Below are 27,032 nucleotides of genomic sequence, written 5' to 3' on the forward strand. Positions count from 1 at the left end.
AGACTCCTGCGTTCTTATGTTCTTATGTTCTTATATTTATAAACCGCTAACTGTCTGTCTGTCATTCTTCTTGTGTAAATTAGCAGGGATATAAGATGAGGCTGGCTGTTAGAGAGAGGTAAAAAAAAAAGGGGAAGTTGGGTTTGACAGAGAAAGTTGTTTTGGATATTTATAAACCGCTAACTGTCTGTCTGTCATTCTTCTTGTGTAAGTTGGCAGGGATATAAGATGAGAATGGCTGTTAGAGAGAGGTAAAAAATTAGGGGAAGTTGGGTTTGACAGAGGAGGTTGTGTTGGGTATCTATTCCAGTCTGTCATTCTTTTCTTGTAAGTTGGCAGGGAAATGAGATGAGGGTGGCTGTTATAGAGAGGTAAAAAAATAAAGTTTGACAGAGGAAGTTGTGTTGGATATTTCTGAACCGCTAACTGTCTGTCTGTCATTCTTTTTTGTGTAAGTTGGCAGGGAAATGACGTGAGCTTGACTAGAGAGTTAAGAAAATAGCTGAATGTCAAGGTAACACAACACATGTCTTGGGTAGTATAGGCTGCACTGACGACGAGGAGATATTGACTCGGCTGACCCACTAACGCATTTACCTCTGAACACTCTTACGGGCACAGCAGACGCAAGATAACAATAAATAAAGTAACGTAGTAATTAGCAGTCCGCGCCACCAACAGACTGAGACTGATCCCAAGCACCGCTTAATGGCCCGACTCGTAAAATTAATGAAATGAATGAATGAATAAATAAGCAAAATATGAATAAACAAATCAGCTACATTATAAACACATGAATGAACACTTTCCTCTCTTTTCATCTCAACCCAGTTCGGAGTGCATGTTGTAGTAGCTAAGCAGATCTCGCTCCCTTTCCACGCAAGATCAGTTCGGACTCGCACCAACACTACATTTCCAATCAGGGTTACGATGCCTTCCCGCCGGTTCATTTCCTCTGGTTGGGCGGCGCGCAGATTTTGACTTCGGGAGTTTTTTTGCCTCAGACTTCTTGTAGGGGCCTCGACGGGCGTCTCTCTCTCTCTCTCTCTCTCTCTCTCTCTCTCTCTCTCTCTCTCTCTCTCTCTCTCTCTCTCTCTCTCTCTCTCTCTCTCTCTCTCTCTCTCTCTCTCACCCACACACACACACACACACACACACACACACACTAAGCTCCTTCTCCTGTCTCCGGCACCTTATATACTTTTCTCCACTATCCTCACCAGCTTGTGCACATTCCCGCTACCTCCACCTCGCCTCCCCCATACCCGCCCATTTTTCATTCCATCTGGCTCTTTGGTGACTGGCAGAACGCTCAACTCACGACTAATAGATTCCAAATTCGATCCCCGGGCGGAGGCGCATTCGTCTGTGGGGCCATAACCTGGGGAGGATTAGCTCATAAACGACGACCCCTTGTTTGTTCAGGGCCCCCACTTAAGGTTGTTTGTATATTTAGCGTCACGCGTCTTTAAAAATTTCAAGCCCGCCCGCCTCCGCCTCGCTCCGCCCACCCCAGCGTCTCTTCGCCTCGCCCTCCGTCCTTCACCTAGCTTAACCTTGCTCTGTCGGTGTAGCGTTTTCCCTGACATCTGGGCACACCTACGGCATTCATAACGTAATCTCTCTCTCTCTCTCTCTCTCTCTCTCTCTCTCTCTCTCTCTCTCGCGCGCGCGCGCGCGCTCGCTCGCTCCCTGGGTACAACGGAAACGAGGTTGGTTATCACCGTTCCGTTCACACGTTTAGGTACAATTTCTTGCCTGTTTTCTTATCTTTAGCTTATTTTTATTCGTATTGCCGCGTTGTAAGATCTCCACTGATAGTCAGAGAGAGAGAGAGAGAGAGAGAGAGAGAGAGAGAGAGAGAGAGAGAGAGAGAGAGAGAGAGAGAGAGAGAGAGAGAGAGAGAGAGAGAGAGAGAGAGAGAGAGAGAGAGAGAAACAGACGGTCAGACACAGATAGAAAAACAGACAGTCAGACAGACAGAAAAAACAGACAGTCAGACAGACAGATAGAAAAACAGACAGTCAGACAGTGAGGCAGACAGACAAACAGGCAGTGAGACAGACAGACAGACAGACAGACAGACAGTAAGGCAGACAGACAGACAGACAGACAGTAAGGCAGACAGACAGACAGACAGACAGTGAGGCAGACAGACAGACAGTGAGGCAGATAGACAGACAGACAGACAGTGAGGCAGACAGACAGACAGACAGACAGACAGTGAGGCAGATAGACAGACAGACAGACAGTGAGGCAGACAGACAGACAGTGAGGCAGATAGACAGACAGACAGACAGTGAGGCAGACAGACAGACAGACAGACAGACAGTGAGGCAGATAGACAGACAGACAGACAGTGAGGCAGATAGACAGACAGACAGACAGACACAGAGACAGACCGTCAGACATGTCATATATGAGTCAATGCAGATATACTAAAGACTGATTGTTCTTAACCTGAAAAACAGACTAAAGAAGGACGGAAAAAAAATTAAAAAGAAGAAAACCTCACGTTTGACGCAGCTGTACCGCACCCACAAGGCGCCGCCCTTCCACCCCTGCGAGGACTGGTGGTCGCCGGGCACGTGGGTCTGCAGACTGAAGGAGCACGACACCTGCCCGCCACACCTGCGAACACACACACACCCGCACGTATAAGATATAATGACTAAGTAATACAAAAATAATATTCAATTTCAGGAGGAAGTATTATTATGCTCCTATTATACATACATACAGACACGTAAAACAGGGAGGGAGGAAACACAGGAGTTAAGAATTCGAAAGTGAATACGAACATCTCGAATATCTAATACGAATACAACGAAATAATGCGAATTTGAATGCAAACAGCTACATATACTTCATGAGAGTATCCATAATTGCGTTCTTGAGTACTTTTAGTTAAAAGATAACTCTATCCATAACTCAGCACGGTACTTCACAAAAGTTCTACAATAGCAAAATGACTTGATAACACTGTGCCAGTAAACAGTGCCAGGATGCAACATCTACCGTGAGTACGACAGACATTTTTGTTTTTTCCTGGTAACCTCGTTAGTAGAAACACAAAATATAACACTTTTCGAAGCAAAACGGTGATAATGTGAAGCTAGACCTACTTGTGATGCATGGCAGTCTAGCTAGGATACGGAACTAATGAAAGACAATTGAAAAACATCTTTTAAATAGACTCGATTTAATGAACCAAACTGTTACTCAGAATGATGATTTCTGGCTGAGTGAAAATGACAGAGCTTGAAGAGAATAAATAACTATTACAATATGATCATAATGATTATTCGTGCACAGATATAATCGACTCTGGAGTCTTGGCACAATGATTTCTCTCGCCATTTTAGAATGTATTACTTACCGTAACGTGTGTGTTATAATATTTCATTAATAAGATAATTTATTTCACTGATTAGCGTTAGTATATATTTTATTATAAAATTGATGTAGAGTAGATAAATATATATATATATATATATATATATATATATATATATATATATATATATATATATATATATATATATATATATATATATATATATATATATATACATAGAGAGAGAGAGAGAGAGAGAGAGAGAGAGAGAGAGAGAGAGAGAGAGAGAGAGAGAGAGAGAGAGAGAGAGAGAGAGAGAGAGAGAGAGAGAGAGAGAGAGAGAGAGAGAGAGAGCAATAATCAGTTGGACTACCACGCTTCATGAGTCTCCCCCTCCTCCTCCGCCTCCCACCTCACTCTCATTAACGTCAGTCTCTGGTGCCGTCAAAAGAACAGCTGACTGTTAACCCGCCTGAGTTATACAGCCGTAGGCCTACCCTGCCCTCGCCACCACTGCCCTACCGTTCATGACCTCCCGTCCCTACCCGCCCATACTCTCCTCTCCTCTCATTCCCTTTTCTTTCCCTCCATTATCCTCTTCTCCTTCCCTTTCGTTTCCATTCTTCCTCTAATCCGTAACTCTCATATATATATATATATATATATATATATATATATATATATATATATATATATATATATATATATATATATATATATATATATATATATGTGTGTGTGTGTGTGTGTGTGTGTGTGTAATTCACCAAGGCCTGATCACGAGTTGGACTCCCTCTCGCCAGCAGGTACCCTCCCGACGTGAGCAAGTGCTCATTATCGTCGACCTCTGGGTACTGCCAGGACCTCACACACAACACACCCCATCCCCCTTGCTCAAGGGGGGACAGTAACCACTCCTGGTTAACGGAAAGAATCCAGCCTGAGCGGGGCTCGAACCGCCGCCTGTTTGGCCGTGAACCCTTGCAGCGTAGCGCTCTACCGACTGAGCTACCGGAGCGGTGTGTTTGTGTGTGTGTGTGTGTGTGTGTGTGTGTTACACCAGAGAGTAGTTCAGCATGCTCTCACTTTTCTTTCCACATCGAACTTAATACGCATGACGTGCATAGCATATAGAAGATTTCCTCATTATGTTATTGTTATTCGGACATTTTTAACAAGTTGGGAAAAGGGAAAAAAGATGAAGGAAAACACCGGTGTTAAAATATAGTATATCCCTGACTAGTTGTTCTAAGGCTTCTTCAGAGAAACTGAGGAATGCCCCGAGTTGGCACGCCTAATAAGCCAAGACATATGTTGGTGCGCGCCCACACCGTGCCTTACCTAACCCCACACGTCCGACCTAACCCACTCAAAAAACAAGACAAACTGACCAGGCAAAACGCCTGGTCAGTTTTTGTTGTAGAGTCATCGACATAAAAATGGATAGACCATTTTGGGAAAAAAATATCATTAATGAACAATAGAAAGAGAATGGGATATAGAGCAGGGCCGTGAAGAACACTCCTGTTCATAGGTTCATGGGTAGAACAGTGACCATCTACCATAACAGAGACAGATCAGCCCGAGAGATAACTGTACATTTTTAACAGAATCATTAAGAGAGAGAGAGAGAGAGAGAGAGAGAGAGAGAGAGAGAGAGAGAGAGAGAGAGAGAGAGAGAGAGAGAGAGAGAGAGAGAGAGAGAGAGAGAGAGAGAGAGCAGACAGGCAGACAGACAGACAGACAAAATGACAGACAGACAGAGAGGGAGAGAGAGAGGAGGAGGAGGGGCGGGGTCGGCGAACATTCTGTAAGGGTCTGCTGCGTGAAAATTAATGTCGGTGGTTGTTTCACGCTTGATGGTCTAAGTCGACCGAACACCACCTGCTTCCTCCCTCCGTGTGCCCGCTATTTGCCTAAACCCTCTACGCTTACCACTAGCCTTCCACCACTCTTTCCATCTCTTTCCCCCTTTCCTCTTCCCTCCAGCCTTACCTTCCCCTCCATGCCTCCCCGTTGTCTTCCCTTCCCTTCCCTTCCCTCTCTCCTCAAACATTACACTTCAACATTTTTCCTTACCTTCCCTTCCTGTCTTGCCTATCATCTTCCTTCTACCTTACCCTCCTCTTTCTCCTCTCTCTCTCTCTCTCTCTCTCTCTCTCTCTTTTTTTTTTTTTCTTTCTTTATTTTTACATCTTACATATTGTAAATGTGTACATATATGTTGATGAGCGGGCAACGGCCCGCCGCTGGGGGGAGTATCAGGGCCACCCTGGTGGCTGGTCGGGTCACATCACACACCCTACTCTCTCTCTCTCTCTCTCTCTCTCTCTCTCTCTCTCTCTCTCTCTCTTACACCTACTTTCAATCACTTTCCACCCTCCTCCCCTCAGGCCTTTACTCTTTCTCCTCCTCCTCCTCCTCCTCCTCCCCGTGACGTCATAAATCACGTAATCTGACGTCATCAAGATTAGTGACGTGAGAGGGCATTGATTTTTGGGTGGTGGTGGTGATGGTGGTGGTGGTGGTGGTAGGGGTGGTGGTGGTGGTGGTGGTGATGGTGGTGGTGGTGCTAGGGGTGGTGGTGGTGGTGGTGGTGATGGTGGTGGTGGTGGTGGTGGCGCCGGTGAGGTATAACTATCACTACTCTTATTATCATGTTGTTATTGTTGTTGTTGATGTCGTTGTTGTTGTTGTTGTTGTTGTTGTTGTTGTCGTTGTTGGTGTTGTTGTTGTTGTGTTGTTGTTGTTGTTGTTGTCGCTCGTGTAGAGGCTCTGGTTGTTCCTTTAGTGGTAGTGGCTTCTCTTATTAATCTTGAAGAGAGAGAGAGAGAGAGAGAGAGAGAGAGAGAGAGAGAGAGAGAGAGAGAGAGAGAGAGAGAGTAAAAAGGGTACGTACATATATATTTAAGTTCTTAGTTCATATTTACAGTTTCTTTTCTGTATTGCTTTTCTTTTCTTTCTAATATATTTTTTTGGAGATTCCCGAATGGTAGGAGACATCACTTGCACGAACGACGACAGCAACAGCAACGACAACAGCAATGACAACTATAACTACTACTACTACTACTACTACTACTAATACTACCATCCACCGAAATTGACCTCTCTTTTGGCCTCTCGTTCTTTCTGCTATTGTTTGTTGTATTTGTTTTTGGTACTGACCTTGAGCTACCTCCCTTGCTGTAAATAACTACTACTACTACTACTACTACTACTACTACTACTTCTAGTACTACTACTACTACTACTACTACTACTACTACTACTACTACTACTACTACTACTGCTATCTGAAGCCTTACGTGTGTTATCTTGCCACTCGTAGGCGTGGGAGAAGGGTTCGGCTTTGTATTAGAAAAGAAGGGTCGTGTGTGTGTGTGTGTGTGTGTGTGTGTGTGTGTGTGTGTGTGTGTGTGTGTGTGTGGTTGACAGAGGGGAGAAGAAGGGGTGGGAGAATAGATGGAAGGGGAGGGAAAAAGGGAGGGACAGAGGGGGAGTTGGCAAAGGGAAGGACATGGGGGAGGAGAGGGGGGAGGAAAGGAGAGAGAGAGAAGCCTGTTGGTTGAGGGAGGTGTGGGAGAGGGTGTGTGTGTGTGTGGTGAGAGGGGGGTGGAGACTTGGGGAGAGGAATGGAGGGAGATTGTATGGCGTGAGAGGGAGGGAGGGAGAGAAGGTGGGAAGGGGAGAGTAAGAGACAAAGGAAGGAAAGGGAGGGAGATTTAATGGAGGGAGCGGGAGAGGGAGGGTGGGAGAGATCATTGGAAAGGGAAGTTGAAGGGAGGGAAGGAGGAGGCGAGGAGGAGATAAGGGGAGTGTAAGGGAGGGTGATTGTGTGCTGAGAGAGAGGGAGATATGGAGGAGGGGAGATGATCGAAGAAGAGAGAAAGAGGAGGAAGAGGGATATGGAAAGGAAAAATATGAAAAGATTGGCTATTTTATTTTATTTTCTCGTTTTCTTTCATTTCCTTATCATTCATCATCGCATTACGGTCAATAATTTCCATATACTTTTTTTTCTTGTTTGCTTTTAAGTTTTGTATATATTTCATCCAGCAATGCATGAAATAACGAACGCTTTGAGTAACGGCAAAAATGAGAGGATGATCTTACTAACTCCCCGTCTGTCCCTCCCTTTTTCCCTCCTCCTTTATCTCTTCTCTCACCCCTTCTCCTTCCCTCTGTCAACCACACACACACACACACACACACACACACACCTTTTAGTGGCGCAACTGGTAGCGCGCTGCGCTGCCAGGCTTCACGGTCTGACAGGGCGGCGGTTCGAGCCCGCTCAGGCCGGATTCTTTCAGTTGACTAGGAGAGGTTACTGTCCCCCCTTGAGCAAGGGGGATAGGGTGTGTGGTGAGTGAGGTCCTGGCAGTACCCAGAGATCGACTAAATGAGCACTTGCTCTGTCGGGAGGGTACCTGCTGGCGATTACGAGTCCAACTCGCGATCAGGCCGTGGTGAATTACACAGACACACATACACACACGCCCCCCTATTTTCTAACACAACTACTGAAAGACTCGGACAGTTTAACATTGAAAAAGCTCAAATACTCGTATATTCATAACCTTTGTAGAGTCACAGAGTTCCTAGAGCCTGGAAAAATGCCACCATTATATTGATTCACAAGCAGGCGATATAAAAACCTCAAAGAGCTACCGACCAGTTAGTCTCCTCCCTGTACCCTACAAACTTTTCATTAATAGGCAAGGTGATACAATAAACCCAATTTCGTTCACGGTTTGCTTAGTAGAAATATTTAAGAAACCAAAGTGCGATAACCTGGGAATCAAGACAGACGGTGATTGCCTCAACAGCTTAAAAATTAGTGGATACAGTCTTGCTAGGTGAGTCAGAGGAAAACTTACAAAGAATGACAGGGAAACTTCACAGAGAATCTAATATAAGTTTGAAGATGAATATGAAGAAAACAAAGGTAATTTTTTATGATAATCCGTTGACAGGATAACATAATGATCAGGAACGAACACTTGAGAGACCAAACAATCAATACAATCCCAGCCAACGACAAAAACATCAGCTCATAGGAATGGAATGGACTACTTTTGGTGGACGTAGTAATGTCATGAATAGCAACTTCCTACTTTCCCTGCGGAGAAAAGTGTACACTCTATGCATCCTGTCTCTCTTAACACGCTTCAGAAACGTGGCAACTTAGACAATATGTAGAGAGAAGGCTAAAACGAGCACAGAGTGAAATGGAGAGGAAAAGCTGGGTGTGCCACGGAGATCTGAAGATAACATCACGAATTTAAATACAGACAGAGCTAGATGTTTTAATGACCGTCAGGAATAAGAAACGGACTTGGGCAGATATATTCCATGCGTGGAACTGACAACAGAGGAAAGAGTAACAGTAAAAAATAAAAAAATAAAAAAAATAAATAAAAAAAAAAATGCTGGGTTTGTCATGGAGATAAGAAGTGATTATCATGAATTTAAATACAGACAGAGTTAGATGTTTTAATGACCATCGAGAAAGAGAAATGGACTTGGGTAGATATATTCCATGCGTAGAACTGACAACAGATGAAAGAGTAACTGTAAAAAAAAAAAAATGCCGTGTTTGTTACGGAGATAAGAAACGATTATCATGAATAAGAATACAGACGTTTAAATGACCATCGAGAATAAGAAATGGACTTGGGCAGATATATTCCATGCGTGGAACTGATAACAAAGGAAAGAGTAACAGAATAAAATAAAGGCTGGGTTTGTCACGGAAAGAGGAAGCGAACATGAATTAGAATACAGACTGAGTCCTAAGATGTTTTAATGATCATCGAGAATATGAATATTCCATGCGTAGAAATGACAACAGAGGAAAGAGTAACAGTAACCTCAACTTTGGCCACTCTTTTTTATAGGGGAGTGATTAGCGTTTTTTTTTCCATTATTATTCTTTTTTTTGTCCTTGAGCTGAATCCTTTACCGTAAAAAAAGCAGAAGGAGCAGCGTTTCCAAATTGTCGTACTCAGAACATTGCATTTATCTTTTTTATGCTCCAAGGCTAACGTAACCACACAAATAACGACTAAGAATTAAAATTATCGTTAAACCGGTTAAATGTTGATGGTTTTCAGTCTTTGTTGCTAGAGTTATCGGTCAGAAACTACGACAATGCAATGCGATGAGTACGATAATTTGACAGAGCCGAGTAAGGGTAATAGTAAAAATGTAAATGCCGGGTCACACGCGTATTTATTTCCCCGGTGATTTTACATCCTAGCCGAAAAAGAGGGCGCGTTGAGGCATATATGTAGAGCGGCAGCAGGTAAAGGCAGTTAAGAGATTACCAAGGGAGTCGAATCTTTTTGGATGTCTTGCCGCCAGCTGCCCTTTTGGTGAACTGGGATTATTTGAAGGGGTGTAGTTTTCTCTCTCTCTCTCACACACACACACACACACAAACACACACACAAAAAAAAGGTGTATAAGGTCCAATGAAGAGAGAGAGAGAGAGAGAGAGAGAGAGAGAGAGAGAGAGAGAGAGAGAGAGAGAGAGAGAGAGAGAGAGAGAGAGAGAGAGAGAGAGAGAGAGAGAGAGAGAGAGAGAGAGAGAGAGAGAGAGAGAGAGAGAGAGAGAATTACATAGAAAATCAGACCACACAGACCCCATGGTCCAAACTAGATGGTCTGTCCTTAAATCTAAGTGATTCTACATTAATCAGATGGCTCCAAAACGTTGCTTTTCTACTCTAGTTAATATTAAGTTCAAGGAAATGACGGTCGAGCTTGTTTTTAAAGGAGTCAATCGTGTTACATTGGACCACTGACGGTGGGAGCTTATTCAATTCTCGCACTACAACGTTGGTGAAGAAAAATTTGGTGCAGTCTGAATTTACTTTAATTTTATGCCATTGTTCCTCGTTCGCAAAATGTCATCGATCATAGACAATTTTGTTTTGTCTACATTCGTGAAACCATTAAGTATTTTAAAACATTCGATCAGTTTTCCTCGGAGGCGACGTTTCTCAAGAGAGAACATATTAAGGGTGGAAAGCCTTTCTTTGTAGGATTTGTTGCGCAAGGAAGGGATCATTTTTGTTGCCCTACGCTGAACACCTTCTAATTTAGCAATGTCCTTTGCATGGTGGGGAGACCAAAACTGTACCGCATATTCCAAGTGGAGTCTGACTAAACTATTGTAGAGTGGAAGTATTACATCTTTATTCTTGAATAAAAAGTTTATTTTAATGAAGCCCAACATTCTGTTCGCTTTATTTGCTGCATCGATGCACTGATGTGAGAATTTGAGGTTTGACGCGATTTTGACCCCAAGTCCTTAACGCACTGAACGCTTGTGAGTTTAACGCCGCGCATATCGTAATCGAACTTCTTATTTCTTGTTCCAACTTGAAGGACCTGGCACTTGTCTACGTTAAAGGGCATCTCCCATCTATCCGACCAAGCTGAAATTTTGTGCAAATCCTCTTGGAGGCTTTGCCTGTCTTCGTCAGTGAGTACCGAGTTACCAATCTTTGTGTCGTCTGCAAATTTACTAATGCGATTATAGAGTCCAACATCCACATCGTTGATATAAATAATGAAGAGCACTGGGCCAAGAACCGAGCCCTGAGGGACGCCACTAGTGACCGGCGCCCACTCTGAGTTAAATCAGTCAATCACCACTCTTTGTTGTCTGTTGCTCAAGCAATTAGCGATCCACTGGTTTACTTGACCGTCAATACCTATTTGCTTTAATCTATAAAGTAATTTATGATGTGGGACTTTATCAAACGCTTTCTGGAAATCAAGATAGACTACGTCCACTGATTTGGTAACGTCATAAACTGAGAAGAAGGCGTTATAAAAGGTCATTAGGTTTGATAGGCAGGATCTTTTGTTACGGAAGCCATGTTGTGAATCCCCAATCAATGAGTGGATTTCGAGGTAACTCACAATTTTGTCTATAATTATGCTCTCAAGTAGGTTACCTACAATTGAAGTTATACTAATGGGTCGGTAGTTACCTGGTATTTTTTTGTCTCCTTTCTTAAAAATCGGTGTCACGTTAGCCTTGTTATGAGGGAGGAGAGTATTTCGCTCTTTGTTTCTTTAAGCAGTATAGGATACACTTTGTCGGGTCCGGGACTTTTATTTGTTTTAAGTGAATGGAGAGCTTTAAGGACTTCATCGGTTGCTATTTCAAAATTAGGCAATGCATGCTCGAGATTTACATTAGTACTGGTGCTGGTGGTAATGGGAGGAAGACTGTTAGTATTAAACACCGCGGAAAAGTAATTGTTTAAGAGGTTTGCAATGTGTTGGCTGTCAGTCACTAGTGCACCGTCGCTGTTTGTTAAAGGTCCAATACCACTTCTGATCGCCTTTCTGTTGTTTATGTAACTGAAGAAAGATTTCGGATTATTTTTACAGTTGGCTGCAATATTTTCTTCATATCTACGCTTTGCCTGACATACTAATCCTTTTACTCGTCGCCTGGCATCATTATAAAGTCTAATGTTTTCGGGCGTGCTTTGCTCTTTCTTTAACCTGTAAAACAATTTTCTCTCCCTGACTGAGTGTTTAATTTCGGTAATAAACCAAGGTGGGCTTTTATTAGTGTTACTTCGCTTCTAAGGGGACAAATGTGTTCTGCTGAGTGAGTAAGTAATTTTTAAAGCTTAGCCAGGCTTCCTCTACATTGCCGTCATATGATAGTTGTATTTCTGTTATTTTTTGTCGGATTTCTACGAAGTTAGCTCTTTTGAAATTGGGCACCTTTACTTTATTTTCAGTCACTGATGTTTGAGCTCTAATGTCGACGCGCACTAATTTATGATCGCAAGAACCGAGGTGTTCTCCTACCGTGACATTACTGACTAGGTTATCTTGGGTCGTTATAACAAGGTCGAGTATCTTATTTTGTCGAGTTGGTTCAGAAACCATTTGGCTTAGATAATTTTCTTCTAGAAATTCGATCATTCTATGTGACTCGCCTTCAGTACCTGACAGTGTCGCCCAGTCGATATGGGGGAGGTTAAAGTCTCCTAATATCAGTGAGTCGTTGTTAGTAAGTGATTGCCTTAAAACGCTGTACATTTCAAGGTCGTCATCGAGTGATTGCCCGGGAGGCCTGTAGGTGACAGATATATTTATATTCACTTTTGCAATGTTTACTCGCACGCACAAATGTTCAACGTTACTGTCTCTTTGTGTTTTGTCAATGGGTTGCAAATAGCTTTTGACAAAAAGGGCGACGCCACCGCCTCTACGGTTAACACGATCTTAGTAGAGAGAGAGAGAGAGAGAGAGAGAGAGAGAGAGAGAGAGAGAGAGAGAGAGAGAGAGAGAGAGAGAGAGAGAGAGAGAGAGAGAGAGAGAGAGAGAGAGAGAGAGAGAGAGAGAGAGAGAGAGAGAGAGAGAGAGAGAGAGAGGTGGAATATGGAAAAGATTAGGGGGATTAGAAGAGAAGGAGGCGGAGGAGGAAAAGGTGAGGTCATGTTTCCATCAAAGCGTCCTCAGTATCGGGAATACAAGACGCGCATGATCGTCTTCCTCTATATCGAGAACAGAAGACTTGTTTTGGAGTAGCCGGTGCCACTGAACGCAAAATTCTAGAGATCGATGATAAAATTGCCGAAATAAATGCTCGTGTGACCAAGCCTTAAGAGTGGCAAATTCCTCTATTCCTTGCCTGATGACTTTCTTGATTGGATTTTTTTCGCTTTTTTATGGAATTTTATGATTGTCGTGCTGTCTGTATACACGTCTATCCTTCGCACCTTTATTTTCGGCCATCCACACCCCGCCTGCTGTGTCCCTGCGTGATCTGAGTTTAATGTTTTATCACAATCGATAAAACCAATGCAGGAGGAGAAAAAGAGAGGGAAGGAAAAACGGAAGACAGAAAAAGTGACTAAGCAATCGGACAAAAGAGTTCAAACGAGGAAACGTAGAAGATCAGAAAATGAGGAAAGGAAGAACACTAGAAAAAATAAATAAAAGAATGAGAAGAAAGAAAGAGAGAATGATAAGTAGGAAATTAAGAAGACTTCAGACAGGCAAGCGTAGAGAATCAGAAAATGAGGAAAGAAAGAACACATGAAAAAATAGATAGAAGAATGAAAAGAAAGAAAGAGAGAATGTTAAGTAGGAAATTAAGAAGACTTCAGACAGGCAAACGTAGTAAGAGAGGAAGGAATGGAAGAAAGAAGACTATGATAAGAAGAAAAGTTGGAAGAAATAAGAGAGAAAACGAGGAAGAAGGGAAGGAAAAAACTAATGGAATGCAAAGGAAAAAAAACGAAAGACCAGAAGGATCACATTCAAAACAGACAAACGCAGATAGAGAGGAAGTGAGGAAAGAAAGAAGAGAAAAAAACAGAAGCAAGGAGAAAGAAAAAATAGAATGAAAAGTAACGAGGAAAGAAAGAGCAGACTGACATAGCAATAGAGGAAAAAGGAATGAAAGAGAAGAAAGGGAAGAAAGAAAGAACAGAAAAAAAACAGAAGCAAGAAGGAAGAAATAATAGAATGATAAATAACGAAGAAAGAAAGAGCAGGCAGACACAGGAATAGAGGAAAGAGGAATGAAAGAGAAGAAAAGAAGGAAGGAAAGAACAGAAGGAACAGAGAGGAAGAGAAGTGAACAGAACCCTTCGTGCAGACATAAATAGTAAAAGAGGAAAGAAATAACAGTAGAAAGAAAGATAACAAGCAGCAAGAACATGATAATAAACCTTCCTGGGTGTTGCAATAAATCCCCCGGACACACACACACACACACACACACACACACACACACACACACACACACACACACACACATATACACACACACACACAGAGAGAGAGAGAGAGAGAGAGAGAGAGAGAGAGAGAGAGAGAGAGAGAGAGAGAGAGAGAGAGAGAGAGAGAGAGAGAGAGAGAGAGAGAGAGAGAGAGAGAGAGAGAGAGAATATATGAATGAATGAATACGAAAAATGGTAATGACATGAATAGCTTACGAAAGAGGAGCGGAACAAAGTGCTACATTAAGTAAGAGAACGTGAGGGTGGTGTGATTTGCTGTGGTGTGCTGGTGTGAGGTGGTGGTGGTAGAGTGGTGTGGTGTGGTGAGTGTGTGGTATGATATGGTGTGGCGTGGTATGTAGTGTGAAGTGTGTTGTAGTGTGGTGACATGGTGGTGTGGTGTGGTGTGGTGTGGTGTAAGGTAGTGTGGTGTGGTGTGGTATGGTGTGGTGTGGTCAAGTGTGGTGTGGTATGGTGTGGTGTGGTCAAGTGTGGTGTGGTGTGAGGTGATGGTAGTGCTGTCATGTTGGTCTTTTTATATATGTGTGTGTGTGTGTATGTGTGTGTGTGTTTGTGTGTGTGTGTGTGTGTGTGTGTGTGTGTGTCTCGTATTAGCGTGTGGGTGTGGCATGTGGTGTGGTATGTGATGTGGTCTGTGATATGCCTGATGTAGTGTGGTTTCAGGATGTGGTGGGTTGGGGTGAGTCAGGAGTTCGTGGTATATGAAATGAATGGCTCCAAATTATTCATAAACTCACGAATCTTCCACGATGAACACAAATCACACTCATTCGCTGCGTGGACAGACGGAAGGGAAAGTGTGTGTGTGTGTGTGTGTGTGTGTGTGTGTGTGTGTGTGTGTGTGTGTGTGTGTGTGTGTGTGTGTGTGTGTGTGGAGAGAGAGAGAGAGAGAGAGAGAGAGAGAGAGAGAGAGAGAGAGAGAGAGAGAGAGAGAGAGAGAGAGAGAGAGAGAGAGAGAGAGAGAGAGAGAGAGAGAGAGAGAGAGAATCTGGAGCGGAAGGAAAATTTGTGTTGTGCAATCAGGCTCAATTAGTTGGGGTGTAGCAACAAGAGCTTGCAGGCGTTTATTGCGCGTCACAAAAACGTTCCCCCCTCCCCACCACTCTCTCTCTTACACACACACACACACACACACACACACACACACACACACACACACACACATACACACACACACATGCAAGTCCTCGTGCGAGTTCATGTCAATCTCCTTAAACACCCATTAAACATTAATATATGTATATATATATATATATATATATATATATATATATATATATATATATATATATATATATATATATATATATATATATATATATATATATATATATATATATATATATATATACTGAAGAGCACAGAAACAAACAAAAAATAATTGCTTAAGAACATGTTTACATTTTTATCTCCAGCCCATAGCCGACACACAGTTATTGCGTGCATGGGAGCGTAGGCACAGCACGAGAAGCAGAGTGTATCGCACCCGCTTCTTGGTCATGTACTGAGGAGTGTTCTGGATTTGCTTCAACTGATGCTGTAAGTCACCCCTACCTCTACCCCTACCCCTATTAAACCTTCTATAAAGATATCTGCTCATAGGTTTTTCTTCATGTCAATGTAAAGACTACTATCTGTTTTCGTCTAACGTCACAACTTTGATAATGCCGATCTATTTGTCTTTGTATTTATTTATAATTCACACCGCCTGGAGGGTGGGTGCGAGGGCTCAGACATCGATCCCCTTCATTGTTGAATTATTTTTTCACAACAGTAGATAAATACTCGGTGCACTTGGACAGTGCATTTTGAGCTACACACTACATGGTGCAACTTTATACTTTTTTACGCTAGCAGTAATAACCACGCAAGTAGCACGAAAATTCCACGGATACGCACGCATTTTTTCATATACTTGAATAGGGGGCCCATGTTATTCTGGGGGTCGCATTGGGGTTTCTGTGGACCAAGTACCACGTAACCCATTCACAACAAGCAGACATAAAGAAGTAACACACAAAAGAACAGCAATTCACGGCACTCACTCTCTGTCGATATACTGGAGGAGAGAACCCATCTTTTTCTGCTGGTTGTGTTAGTCTTTTCTAGGACTCCTACAATAAGCAATAGTACATTTACAACAAAGAGGTAGCGCAACTAAGAACAGCAAAACGAGGTAATCCACTCACTCTTTGTTGATGTATTTGAGGAAGGAGTCCATCTATTCTACTGGTTGTGTTGTCTTCTGGGCTCAGTGCCATATAACTCATTTACAACAAGGAGACATAAATAGGTACACCATAACTAAGAACACCAGAGCACGGTAACACACTCACTCTTTGTTGATGTACTTGAGGAAGGAGCCCATCTTGTACTGCAGATTGTACTCTCTGACGGTGCATGTAGGCGGTAATTCGTGGGTCAAGTACCCGTCCTGCTCCCTGTTCGTGCTGGTGTTCCCGTAGAGCCACGCCTCGCTCAGAACAAGCTGCTCCCCGCTCAAGGTACTGCTGCTGTTGTCACCGCCGTCGCCGCAGGACAGGTGGAGTTCCTGCTCGGCGCACACCTGGGCCACCTCTCCGTCTGTGCAGGGAAAGAGAGAGGATATGCAGTTGTTTTTGCTCTTGTTGTTCTAGCTGATGGTTTTATTCCTGCTCCCATTCGACTCTATTTTTAAAGGTAATAGTGTTAGTGAGTTTCTACTTCCCGCACACTTCGGCGGCCCCACCACCCTCTGTACTGCAGCATGGGATGATTAGGTTAGGGTGTTTCTTTTACGACATTGAGGCACACGGGAATAGGAAAACTACACACACACACACACACACACACACACACACACACACACACACACACACACACACACACACACACACACACACACAAACGCACGCTGCTCTCACAAAAAAAGGACAGAGACAAATATTGAAACCTTTACCAGTTTGGGGTCAAGGGTTGGAATTGGTCAGGGTAAGATAGATTTGCTTTGGCCGTGTGTGTTTCATGTTTTCCCACTGTATCTTTTGCCACAGCTTTCATGTGCTTTTGGTGCGATAATTTTGCTGAAATGGGTCGTGGGATAATACTAATTCTGGAAATGGGTCGAATAATATTAATTCTGGAAATGGGTCGTGGGAATAATACTAATGCTAGAAATGGGTCGGGAATAATAATACTAATTCTGGAAATGGGTCGAATAATACTAATTCTGGAAATGGGTCGTGGAATAATACTAATGCTGGAAATGGGTCGGGAATAATACTAATGCTGGAAATGGGTCGAATAATACTAATTCTGGAAATGGGTCGGGAATAATACTAATGCTGAAATGGGTCGGGATAATACTAATTCTGGAAATGGGTCGGATAATACTAATTCTGGAATGGGTCGGGGATAATACTAATGCTGAAATGGGTCGTGGAATAATACTAATGCTGGAAGGTCGTGGGGATAATACTAATTCTGGAAATGGGTCAGATAATACTAATGCTGGAAATGGTCGTCGGGATAATACTAATTCTGAAATGGGTCGGGATAATACTAATGCTGAAATGGGTCGGGATAATACTAATTCTGGAAATGGGTCGTGGAATAATACTAATGCTGGAAATGGGTCGTGGGATAATACTAATTCTGGAAATGGGTCGGGGATAATACTAATTCTGGAAATGGGTCGAATAATACTAATGCTGGAAATGGGTCGGGAATAATACTAATTCTGGAAATGGGTCGGGGATAATACTAATTCTGGGAATGGGTCGTGAGGGAAATACTAATGCTGGAAATGGGTCGTGAGGGAAATACTAATGCTGGAAATGGGTCGAATAATACTAATTCTGGAATGGGTCGTGGGATAATACTAATTCTGGAAATGGGTCGTGGGATAATACTAATGCTGGAAATGGGTCGAATAATACTAATTCTGGAAATGGGTCGGGATAATACTAATTCTGGAAATGGGTCGGGATAATACTAATGCTGGAAATGGGTCGAGGAAATACTAATGCTGAAATGGGTCGGGAATAATACTAATTCTGGGAATGGGTCGTGGGATAATACTGATTCTGGAAATGGGTCGTGAGGATAATACTAAATCTGGAAATGGGTCGTGGGGATAATACTAATTCTGGAAATGGGTCGTGGGGATAATACTAATTATGGAAATGGGTCGTGGGGATAATACTAATGCTGGAAATGGGTCGTGAGGGAAATACTAATGCTGGAAATGGGTCGTGAGGGAAATACTAATGCTGGAAATGGGTCGTGAGGGATAATACTAATGCTGGAAATGGGTCGTGAGGGATAATACTAATGCTGGAAATGGGTCGAGAGGGAAATACTAATGCTGGAAATGGGTCGTGAGGGATAATACTAATGCTGGAAATGGGTCGTGAGGGAAATACTAATGCTGGAAATGGGTCGTGAGGGATAATACTAATGCTGGAAATGGGTCGAGAGGGAAATACTAATGCTGGAAATGGGTCGTGAGGGATAATACTAATGCTGGAAATGGGTCGAGAGGGAAATACTAATGCTGGAAATGGGTCGTGAGGGATAATACTAATGATGGAAATGGGTCGAGAGGGATAATACTAATGCTGGAAATGGGTCGAGAGGGAAATACTAATGCTGGAAATGGGTCGTGAGGGATAATACTAATGATGGAAATGGGTCGTGAGGGAAATACTAATGCTGGAAATGGGTCGTGAGGGAAATACTAATGCTGGAAATGGGTCGAGAGGGAAATACTAATGCTGGAAATGGGTCGAGAGGGATAATACTAATGATGGAAATGGGTCGTGAGGGAAATACTAATGCTGGAAATGGGTCGTGAGGGAAATACTAATGATGGAAATGGGTCGAGAGGGATAATACTAATGCTGGAAATGGGTCGGGAGGGAAATACTAATGCTGGAAATGGGTCGTGAGGGATAATACTAATGATGGAAATGGATCGAGAGGGATAATACTAATGCTGGAAATGGGTCGGGAGGGAAATACTAATGCTGGAAATGGGTCGGGAGGGATAATACTAATGATGGAAATGGATCGAGAGGGATAATACTAATGCTGGAAATGGGTCGGGAGGGAAATACTAATGCTGGAAATGGGTCGGGAGGGAAATACTAATGCTGGAAATGGGTCGTGGGGGAAATACTAATGCTGGAAATGGGTCGGGAGGGAAATACTAATGCTGGAAATGGGTCGTGGGGGAAATACTAATGCTGGAAATGGGTCGAGAAGGAAATACCAATGCTGGAAATGGGTCGAGAGGGAAATACTAATGCTGGGAATGGGTCGTGGGGATAATACTAATGCTGGAAATGGGTCGGAAGGGAAATATTAATGCTGGAAATGGGTCGTTGGAATAATACTAATGCTGGAAATGGGTCGTGGGGATAATACTAATGCTGGAAATGGGTCGGGAGGGAAATACTAATGCTGGAAATGGGTCGAGAGGGATAATACTAATGCTGGAAATGGGTCGAGAGGGAAATACTAATGCTGGAAATGTGTCGTGAGGGATAATACTAATGCTGGAAATGGGTCGAGAGGGAAATACTAATGCTGGAAATGTGTCGTGAGGGATAATACTAATGCTGGAAATGTGTCGTGAGGGATAATACTAATGCTGGAAATGTGTCGTGAGGGATAATACTAATGCTGGAAATGTGTAGTGAGGGAAATACTAATGGTGGAAATGGGTCGTGGGGATAATACTAATGCTGGAAATGGGTCGGGAGGGAAATACTAATGCTGGAAATGGGTCGTGGGGATAATACTAATGCTGGAAATGGCTCGAAATGGAAATGCTAATGCAGGAAATGGGTCGAGAGGGAAATACTAATGCTGGAAATGTGTAGTGAGGGAAATACTAATGGTGGAAATGGGTCGTGGGGATAATACTAATGCTGGAAATGGGTCGGGAGGGAAATACTAATGCTGGAAATGGGTCGTGGGGATAATACTAATGCTGGAAATGGCTCGAAATGGAAATGCTAATGCAGGAAATGGGTCGAGAGGGAAATACTAATGCTGGAAATGTGTAGTGAGGGAAATACTAATGGTGGAAATGGGTCGAGAGGATAATGCTGATAAAAAAAAATATTGACCTATAAAAAAGCTTCAAGAACATTTAGACCACACACACACACACACACACACACACACACACACACACACACGCTAAGACGTGCCTGTGTGCTTATTTTTGTTTGTTTGTCTTCAAATGCTCGTTGTCGGGAGGCGGTGGCTGAACGGATAGCGAGACGGCCCCGCGTTCAGGAGGACGCAAGTTCAATCCCCGACCGGTGCCACCAAGCTGGGATTTTTCAGCCGCCGCTGAGTGGCTTAAAACTACCCACATGCTGTCCAGAAGACCATCTATCAACCCGGACTCTGGATTCTAGGATTAAAGATGAGCTCCGGGAGGGCAGCATGAGCCAATTCAAGATGGCGAAACTATAAACACTCGCCTGCGCCAGAACGGGCTGGGCTGACCATCAGGCCCCACCGGGAAGAAGCCGTGGACCGACCATCAGAAACTCAGGATCCACCGGGAAGAAGCCTACCGGCGCAATAGGCCAAAACGTAAAATAAAATAAAAAATAAAAAATCTTTGGGTACATAGTTTTTTGACATTTTTTTTTCTTTACTCCTCCCTATTCTATCTCACGCATTTCTTCTTCCTCCTCCTCTTCCTCTTCCTCCTCCTCCACCTTTTATGGACGACTCAGTGAATATCATGTAAAAGGTTCCAGTTCCTCATCTTCTTTCGCTTCCTCCTCCTCCTCCTCCTCCTCCTCCTCCTCCTCTTCCATCACCATCATGATCATCTCTTCTCATTTTCCTCCCTTTGATGCCTAACTTAATAGTATACCCACAAAGGCATCACGTTTTCTCTTATATTTTCTTTTTCAATTATAATGGCAAGAAGAGAGTCAGGGTTTCCTTTCATCCTGGGCCGGTAATTACAATAACAATAATAATAATAACAATAAAAACAATAATAATGATAATAATAATAATAACACTACAACTACTACTACTACTACTACTACTACTACTAATAATAATAATAATAATAATAATAATAATAATAATAATAATAATAATAATAATAATAATAATAATAATAATAATAATAATAATAAAGGTGTTATTTAAAAAGAGAAAAAAATAATGGCTTTCCAGAGTAAGAGATTCGTTTAGTTACGTATGAACGTTTTAAAATGCTAATGTGTGTGTGTGTGTGTGTGTGTGTGTGTGTGTGTGTGTGTGTGTGTGTGTCTGAATTCACTCTTATATAATGCGTGGATTAAGTTGCAAAGCCCTGAAAGTCACGCACACTGTTTTACACACACACACACACACACACACACACACACACACACACACACACACAGACACACACACAGGACAAAGCATGATAGAGAGAAAAATGCAAAGACACACCTGTCTCTCTCTCTCTCTCTCTCTCTCTCTCTCTCCGGCACGACAGTAACTCATCCTGCTTCACCCCCGAGCCACCCTTCCCCTCCCCCCCCCCTTCCCTTCCCTTACCTTGCCCTCCCTTCAGGTAACTCAAGGTGCCAGGTTCTCCCGGTGGGTAAGTGCGCGGGAAGACTTTTTCCCTCCCCTCCCCCATTCCCCTCACTCCCCTTCCTCTCCTCTTCCCCTCACATATCTCCCTTACCTTCTTCCTCCGTTTCCCTCCTGCATTGCCCTCACCTCCCCTTCCCTTCCCTCCTCTTCCTCTCACTTTCCCCTCCTACCCTTCCCTCCCCTTCCTGTCCCATTCCTCTCACTCTCCTTCCCTCCTTAGTCTTAAAAGGTCTCAGTAACTTCAACTTTTGGAAGGCTAACTTGAGGGGTACAGGACAAGGAGGAGGGGGGGGGAGGGAGAAAGGAAGGAAAGGAAGGGAAGTGATGGAAAGGGAGGAAGAGGTACTAAAGGAAGGAAGGGAAGGAAAGATATGAGAGGGAAAGGGAGGAGAGAATTAAAAAGGGAAGGAAAGGGAGAGGAAGGGAAGGGAAGAGAATAAGAGAGAAGGGAGAGACTAAAGGAAGGAAGGGAAGGAAGGAAAGAGATGAGAGGGAAAGGGAGGAGAGAATTAAAAAGGGAAGGGAAGGGAGAGGAAGGGAAGGGAAGAGAATAAGAGAGAAGGGAGAGACTAAAGGAAGGAAGGAGAGGAAAAGGAAGAGGGAGAGAATAAAAAAAAGGAAGATAAGGAAACAGAGGAGGAGGTACTGAAAGAAGAAAGGGAAAAAAAGGAATGGAAAGGGAGGAGGCGGTAAAGGAATGAAGGGAAGGAGAGGGAGGAAAATGGACAGGAAAATAAAGAAACGAAGGAAAGCAAATAAAGGGGAAGGGAGGAAGGAGATAAGGACGCAAGGAAAGGATATAAAGGGAAAGGGAGTTGGGACTAAAAGAAGAAGAAAGAAACAGGAACAAGGAAAAAGGGAGAGAGAGAGAGGAAGGGAGATGAAAGTATTAATGAAGGGGAAGCGAGGAGAAGAGAGAGGAAAGGAAGGGGAGGAGAAGGGAAAGGAAAGGAGGAGACGGGAAGGAATGAGAGATAGGAAGCAGGAGAGAGCGAGAAAGCTTTAGGAAGAAGAGGAGGTGGTGGGAAAGAGAGAGAGAGAGAGAGAGAGAGAGAGAGAGAGAGAGAGAGAGAGAGAGAGAGAGAGAGAGAGAGAGAGAGAGAGAGAGAGAGAGAGAGAGAGAGAGAGAGAGAGAGAGAGAGAGAGAGAGAGAGAGAGAGAGAGAGAGAGAGAGAGAGAGAGAGAGAGAGAGAGAGAGAGAGAGAGAGAGAGAGAGAGAGAGAGAGAGGAAGATATATATTACACTATTCGGTGCTTTGTATGTGCTTCATCCTGTTTGTTTCAGAGAGAGAGAGAGAGAGAGAGAGAGAGAGAGAGAGAGAGAGAGAGAGAGAGAGAGAGAGAGAGAGAGAGAGAGAGAGAGAGAGAGACTGTCACACTATACAACACGGGAAAATATATAAAAAAAACTCAGACAGATTTGAGGCCGGGAAAAATATAGAAAAACAAAACTGAAAAATAAAAGAAAGGAGAAAAATAAGAAAAGAAGAAAGAAAAATAGGAGAAAATGAATAAAAAGGAATAAGAAAGACGTAGAAGCAGGAGGAGGAGGAGGAGGAGGAGAAAGAGAAGAAAGAGTTGAGGAGAGAGAGAGAGAGAGAGAGAGAGAGAGAGAGAGAGAGAGAGAGAGAGAGAGAGAGAGAGAGAGAGAGAGAGAGAGAGAGAGAGAGAGAGAGAGAGAGAGAGAGAGAGAGAGTGTACTACAGACATATGAGGATCGCATTGCCTCCCTCCTTCAATCGTCCATACACTCCTTGATCCCTTTCGCTTTTTTTGTTATTTATGATGGCGGCTGCAGATCACATGCTTGGCGGACATATTTCAATGATTTTATCTCGCCCGAGGGAGGAAGGGAAGGAAGGGCAGGAGTGAAGGGAAGGGAGGAGGAGGAATGGAGGAAGGGAGGAGGAATGGAGGGAAGGGAGGGAAAATGTATACCACCTGACGCCTGGATTCGTGTATTGATCTCTCTCTCTCTCTCTCTCTCTCTCTCTCTCTCTCTCTCTCTCTCTCTCTCTCTCTCTCTCTCAACCATCTCTCTCTCTCAAAATGATCGGCAAACAGAGAGAGAGAGAGAGAGAGAGAGAGAGAGAGAGAGAGAGAGAGAGAGAGAGAGAGAGAGAGAGAGAGAGAGAGAGAGAGAGAGAGAGAGAGAGAGAGGAAGACGTTAGAGTAGGATGAAAAGAAGAGGATTAGAAGAGGAGGTGGTGGAAGAAGAGGAGGAGGAGGAGGTGGAGGAGGAAGATGAGGAGGAGGAGGAGGAAGAGGAGGAGTATCACTACACACTCATCATATTACGTGTGAAGCAAGATGGTGTTGGAAGGAGGAAGAAGAGGAAGAAGAAGAAGAAGAGAGAAGGAGGGGGAATGCAAGGGGGGGCGGGGGATGAATGAAGACAAAGGAAAATAAAACAATGAGGAGGAAACAAAAAGAGGAAAAAAACAAAAACAAAACCCAGAGAGAGAAAAAGAAAGGATGAAAGAAAGAAAAAATGGAGAACAAATGAAAGAAAAACCAAGGAAACGACAGCGACTCATTCAAAAAGTTTAGTCATGAGAGAGAGAGAGAGAGAGAGAGAGAGAGAGAGAGAGAGAGAGAGAGAGAGAGAGAGAGAGAGACCCAATGTAGAAGAACCATAAAGTGACCTAACATGACCATTACTATACTCTCTCTCTCTCTCTCTGTTTTCATATTTACATGTGAGCTAAATTCTGCAGTCCTGACCATTGCGAACACTCTCTCTCTCTCTGTTTTCATTTACATGTGAGCTAAATTCTGCAGTCCTGACCATTCTCTCTCTCTCTCTCTCTCTCTGTTTTCATTTATATGTGAGCCAAATTCTGCAGTCCTGACCATTGCGAACTCTTCCAAACTACAGGCTTTCAAGGATCCAACAACCCTTAATAACATCGGTGGTGATTGAGGTGGTGAGGGTGATGCTGATTGGTGGTGGTGATGGTGGTGGTGGTGGTGATGATGGTGACAGGAAACAACAAAAAATGGTGATGCCGGTATCGTTGTTGATTCATGATAAGGCAAATATGGTGATGATCTTAGTGTAACAGATAAGAACGAGAAAAATGAGGAGGCAGAAAAGATGGAAAATAACGAAAAAAATGAGGAGGAGGCTGAAGGAGGGGAGTAAGATGATGATAATGAAAAATAACCATAAAAAGAGTTAAGGAGGAGGAGGAGGTGGAGGAGGAGGCAGAAGAACATGAAGACTGACACAACAGGTACAAAAAGAACAAGAACAAGGACAGGAACAAGATCGAGGAGAAGAGGAAGAAGAAAAGTGATTATAATATTAAGGAATTTGAAGCGAAAGGCAAACATGAGCCTTGAGAGATCGAAGCCTTTAAAAAAAAAAAAAAACGGAAAAAAATAAGACTTACCATGTTAAAAAAAAAAAAAACTCCTAAAGAAACTCTCTCTAAAGATTAAAAAGTTTCTTAAAGATCTGAAACTTGACTATACGTGACCTTTAAAAGATAGAAACAAAACTCTGAAGCTAAAAATGTGAGCTTTAGACGATAAAAAAAATCCTGAAACTAAAAATACGTAGCTATCCATGGAAGTTTTTTTTTGTATCAATCGAATTTTAAAAAAATAAGTCTATAGCTTTTCATATCGGGGGGGAGAGAGAGAGAGAGAGAGAGAGAGAGAGAGAGAGAGAGAGAGAGAGAGAGAGAGAGAGAGAGAGAGAGAGAGAGAGAGAGAGAGAGAGAGAGAGAGAGAGAGAGAGAGAAAGAGATTAGGAAACCATATGTAGACTTCTCACGACAATGGAAGCGTCACAACAGAATTTTCATTGACACACACACACACACACACACACACACACACACACACACACACACACACACTCCGTCTGAGCTCTGGGGAGGAAAAGTTTAGTCCTTTCTCCTTGTTGTGTGTGCGGAATTTAAATTGCCATTTCCACAACGTGTTTGCTCGCTTGAACTTACTTTTTTTTCCTTTTCTTGTTTGTGTATTTTGTTATGTCAACTGATTAATCCATCAATTGATATACTCACTATATATTTCATTCCATCATGTCATCACTGATATATCAAGGTATTATCTCTTTAAATCATTATATTAACCAACCAACTCGATCAATTTCTCATTGATTCCTTAGATTATCGATTATGTATATACTTATTAATCAAATTATTTATTCATTTGTTTATATAGGTACTCTCTGTCTCTCAGTAATGTACAGACACAAAAACAAAATATAGCTCAAACTAAACATCACAATTATGTAATTATCTAATATACACGCATTAAGTGCATCTACATAGAGAAACATGAATAAATGAATATATATGAGCGTATGTGCGTGTGAATGTATGTGTGTTTGCATATATGTGTGCATGTATGTATGTATGCTTGTACGTATATATGTATGCATGGATGGATGGATTAATGGATGGATGAATGTACACAGACGTATAGATAGATAGTTGGATAGATGATCCTATCCGCTTTTAGAGTCAGTTATCTACAAAGTATTCACACACAAAAAAATCACAAGCAGTATTTCAGACACATGAGATTAGACTCTAACACCTGTCGGAGCGCAGGCCACCCGGTCCATTCAGGATAGTATATATGGAAACTTGGCATAGGTAAATTGTGGTAACCCGGATGTCACATTGTCCCGGGGTACTCGGTTCATAACCACCACAGGCTCAAGGGCCAGTGGGACAAAGATGAACACCGGGGCCTCGCGCAGAGTAGCATAAGCCTCAACTTTACCTTCGCCGTTTTAAATTCCAATCAGCCCAAGCAACAAACAGGTTTTCAACCACTGATCACAGCCAGACAATGAGCCAGATAATAGAAAAAATAAGTAAGGATAGAAAACCACTTTGTTTGGCAATCCTTGACTACAAGAAGACCTTCGACAACCCAGCGGAAACTTCGTATAGCGGTGCTCAATGTGATTTGACAACAGGGCGCATTGGTTCATGTAGCACTATTGAAGACATATACAAAGACTGCTAAACTTTACACTGGTGCCGGAAAAATCCCAATATATAAAACTACATGAGGCGAAACTGTATAAATCACCTTGACTGTTTACGGGTACCTGGAAGAAAGTTTCGAAAAGTTTAGGTGAAGGAATAAGTGGCTAAAATACAAAGCGAATACCTAAGTAATCTTCAGTTTGCAGGTGATGCTGTTCTTGTAGCCTATGATGGAACAGCTATACAGAAAAGTCTACAAGTAAGAAGAGTGATGTATAAGAAGACTAAAGATATCTACAAACACCCATCCAAGAGGAGGCT

At 42.8% G+C, this 27,032-nt stretch overlaps 1 protein-coding gene across 1 annotated transcript in view; it reads right to left on the bottom strand.

Annotated features, from left to right (window-relative positions):
• LOC126991778 (uncharacterized) overlaps positions 1 to 27,032 on the bottom strand; it is a 78,127-nt gene that overhangs the window by 48,617 nt on the left and 2,478 nt on the right. Inside the window, exons 2-3 of the mRNA XM_050850455.1 lie at positions 16,467 to 16,713; positions 2,516 to 2,631 (exon numbers count right to left, since the gene is read on the bottom strand). Coding sequence (XP_050706412.1) covers positions 2,516 to 2,631; positions 16,467 to 16,713 — 363 coding nt within the window. The remainder of the gene's footprint in view (positions 1 to 2,515; positions 2,632 to 16,466; positions 16,714 to 27,032) is intronic.

Source organism: Eriocheir sinensis, unplaced genomic scaffold, assembly GCF_024679095.1.
Source record: "Eriocheir sinensis breed Jianghai 21 unplaced genomic scaffold, ASM2467909v1 Scaffold336, whole genome shotgun sequence".
NCBI lineage: Eukaryota > Metazoa > Arthropoda > Malacostraca > Decapoda > Varunidae > Eriocheir > Eriocheir sinensis.